Source organism: Buceros rhinoceros, unplaced genomic scaffold (assembly GCF_000710305.1).
Source record: "Buceros rhinoceros silvestris isolate BGI_N320 unplaced genomic scaffold, ASM71030v1 scaffold43891, whole genome shotgun sequence".
Lineage (NCBI taxonomy): Eukaryota > Metazoa > Chordata > Aves > Bucerotiformes > Bucerotidae > Buceros > Buceros rhinoceros.
This window is the reverse complement of record NW_010393344.1, coordinates 15,579-17,803: the sequence shown is the minus strand read 5'-3', so window position 1 is coordinate 17,803 and position 2,225 is coordinate 15,579. Positions and strand designations below refer to the sequence as shown.

Sequence of the window (2,225 nt, the reverse complement as noted above, 5' to 3'; positions counted from 1 at the left end):
GTAGGGAAATCAATGGTTAGAATACTCAAGGACTTTTGAACAATGAGATTGACCCATTAAGTGATAGTCCCGATTCTCATCACCTACCTGCAAAATCTATTTCTCTGAGAAATTCTTAAGTCCTTACTTGTTGGTGACTGGTTTCCCTTCTGAAATGGCACTTCTTGAGATTGCAGTTGGAACAAGCAGTTTAGTGGGGGCAAATGGTCTGGAAGGTAGACTGGACACAAAGAGTACCTGAATATAACATGAGAAAAAGTGAAAGGTTGATGCATCTGTTCTTTTTTTCCAGTAGCTCGGATTCATCACCTCATTTTCTGAATTCTTACTGAATTTGAACAAACATTTTTTAATGCTTGCATGTTGCTAGCAGTTGGTTTTGTGACTGGCGTTTCTAATGTATGAAAATCTGACTTATAAAGTAGGTTTTATGGCATGGCAAGTAGAGTTAGCTGTAAAGTGAGCACATGAATGTAGCGTGGTTTCACTCAAAGGTTTTTCTGAACCTGGAAAGTAGTCCTCTGTAAGTGCCATGTACAGAATATGCAGTCTCAGAGTGAGCGCTCTTAAAATGTTAAGTTTCTTAAACTTTTTCTTTTCTCTTGTGCATCCCTTAGGTTGAACTTCAAGATGTCCTTTGGGAGAGATATGGAGCTGGAGCATTTTGATGAGCGTGATAAAGCGCAGCGATATGGCAGGGGGTCCCGGGTAAATGGTTTGCCCAGCCCTACTCACAGTGCCCACTGCAGCTTTTACCGAACCCGTACTCTACAGACCCTGAGTTCTGAGAAAAAAGCCAAGAAAGTTCGTTTCTATCGTAATGGAGACCGGTATTTCAAAGGGATTGTATATGCCATCTCCCCTGACCGGTTTAGATCCTTTGAAGCTCTCCTGGCTGATCTGACCCGAACTCTGTCTGACAATGTGAATCTGCCCCAGGGAGTGAGAACAATCTATACGATTGACGGCTCCAAGAAGATTTCCTCCTTGGACCAGCTAGTAGAAGGTCAGCAGTGAGATTTGGAAATATAAAGTTATATTTGAGTCAGTGTTTGTCTAATCTGTTAAGTCTTCCACAAATAGGTAATGGTAGTATTGTTCTTATTGATAAAGAAAAGATCTTCAACAGTATAACTAGAATTGTGAGTATTTTAAATTGTCCATGAAATATTGTTACCTTGCTACTTATTTCCCTCTTGTTGAAAGTGTCTGACCTTTGCACTTCTGATAACCTAGTGTTGATAGTCCTAGATCTTGAAGATCTCATCTGCTGCTTCTTTTGAACTTGCATATTAAAAAATGCCAATGAGAGTTTAGTCAGTTCAACTTGACAAGGTCCATGATGCTGATGAAACCGACATGAAGTTTAGTTCTGATGGATTTTTTTTTTTTTTTAAGCCTGCCTGTACCTAGTGAATAACTGCAACTCTTCCCTACAAGTAGATAAGCCTTATGTAAAAAACTCTTCTCTCATGGAGTGGCGTAAATGTAGGCAACCTGTTAAAAGAGAAATGTTGTAGCTGTGGTTCAGTTGGGGTACACCGTAATCTTTTCTCCCCTGCAGCATTTCCCATTTCCTCTTCCCCAGTCCTTTGGCATCATTACGTTGATAAGACTCATGTACCTGCAGTATAAAGCATTACCAGTTATTTGGTCAGAATTGATGAGTCTTGGTCACTGTCAAACATCAGAGATGCCAGTCGCTAATTTGCCCATCAACACTGAATTTACTACTTCTTCAGTGATAGATTTGTTGGCAAAAGAAGCTGCCAGCATTAATCAATTTGAATACTAGGCCTAGGATATTAATTTCTTTTATTATTTCTTTCACAAGTTGTATGAATTGCTGAAGTAACTTTTTCAACTTAAAGTCTTTCTGGCTTGCAGAGGGGTTTTTTTTGTGTGTGTAGGCAATAGCTTCTAGTACAAAACAGAGAAATGTGTAAGATCTGAAAGCATTAAACTAGCACATGGCCAAAACTGACATCGTTTTTTATCTGTAAAATTCAAATGCAGGTGCTTGACTGTGTTCAAAGAAAATAAAGGTAGAACAATTTTTTCATCGTTGCCCAAATGTGCCACGGGCAAACCTGTAAACCATGGATCTATAGTCACTGGACAGACCATTTGGAGTTGTAACAGAGATTGTAATTTCTTAATGATTTTCATTTTTAGCACCGGGTGAGAGAACTTGCAGTATGAGGATGTAGTGAGAGGATCGGAAG

At 39.3% G+C, this 2,225-nt stretch overlaps 1 protein-coding gene across 1 annotated transcript in view; it reads left to right on the top strand.

Annotated features, from left to right (window-relative positions):
* Window positions 1-619: 619 nt before the first annotated feature.
* The window catches only part of LOC104501067 (serine/threonine-protein kinase DCLK1-like), a gene marked incomplete at its 3' end in the record, with an annotated part of 10,758 nt that continues 9,152 nt past the window's right edge, over window positions 620-2,225 (top strand). Inside the window, exon 1 of the mRNA XM_010144808.1 lies at window positions 620-1,006. Coding sequence (XP_010143110.1) covers window positions 631-1,006 — 376 coding nt within the window. The remainder of the gene's footprint in view (window positions 1,007-2,225) is intronic.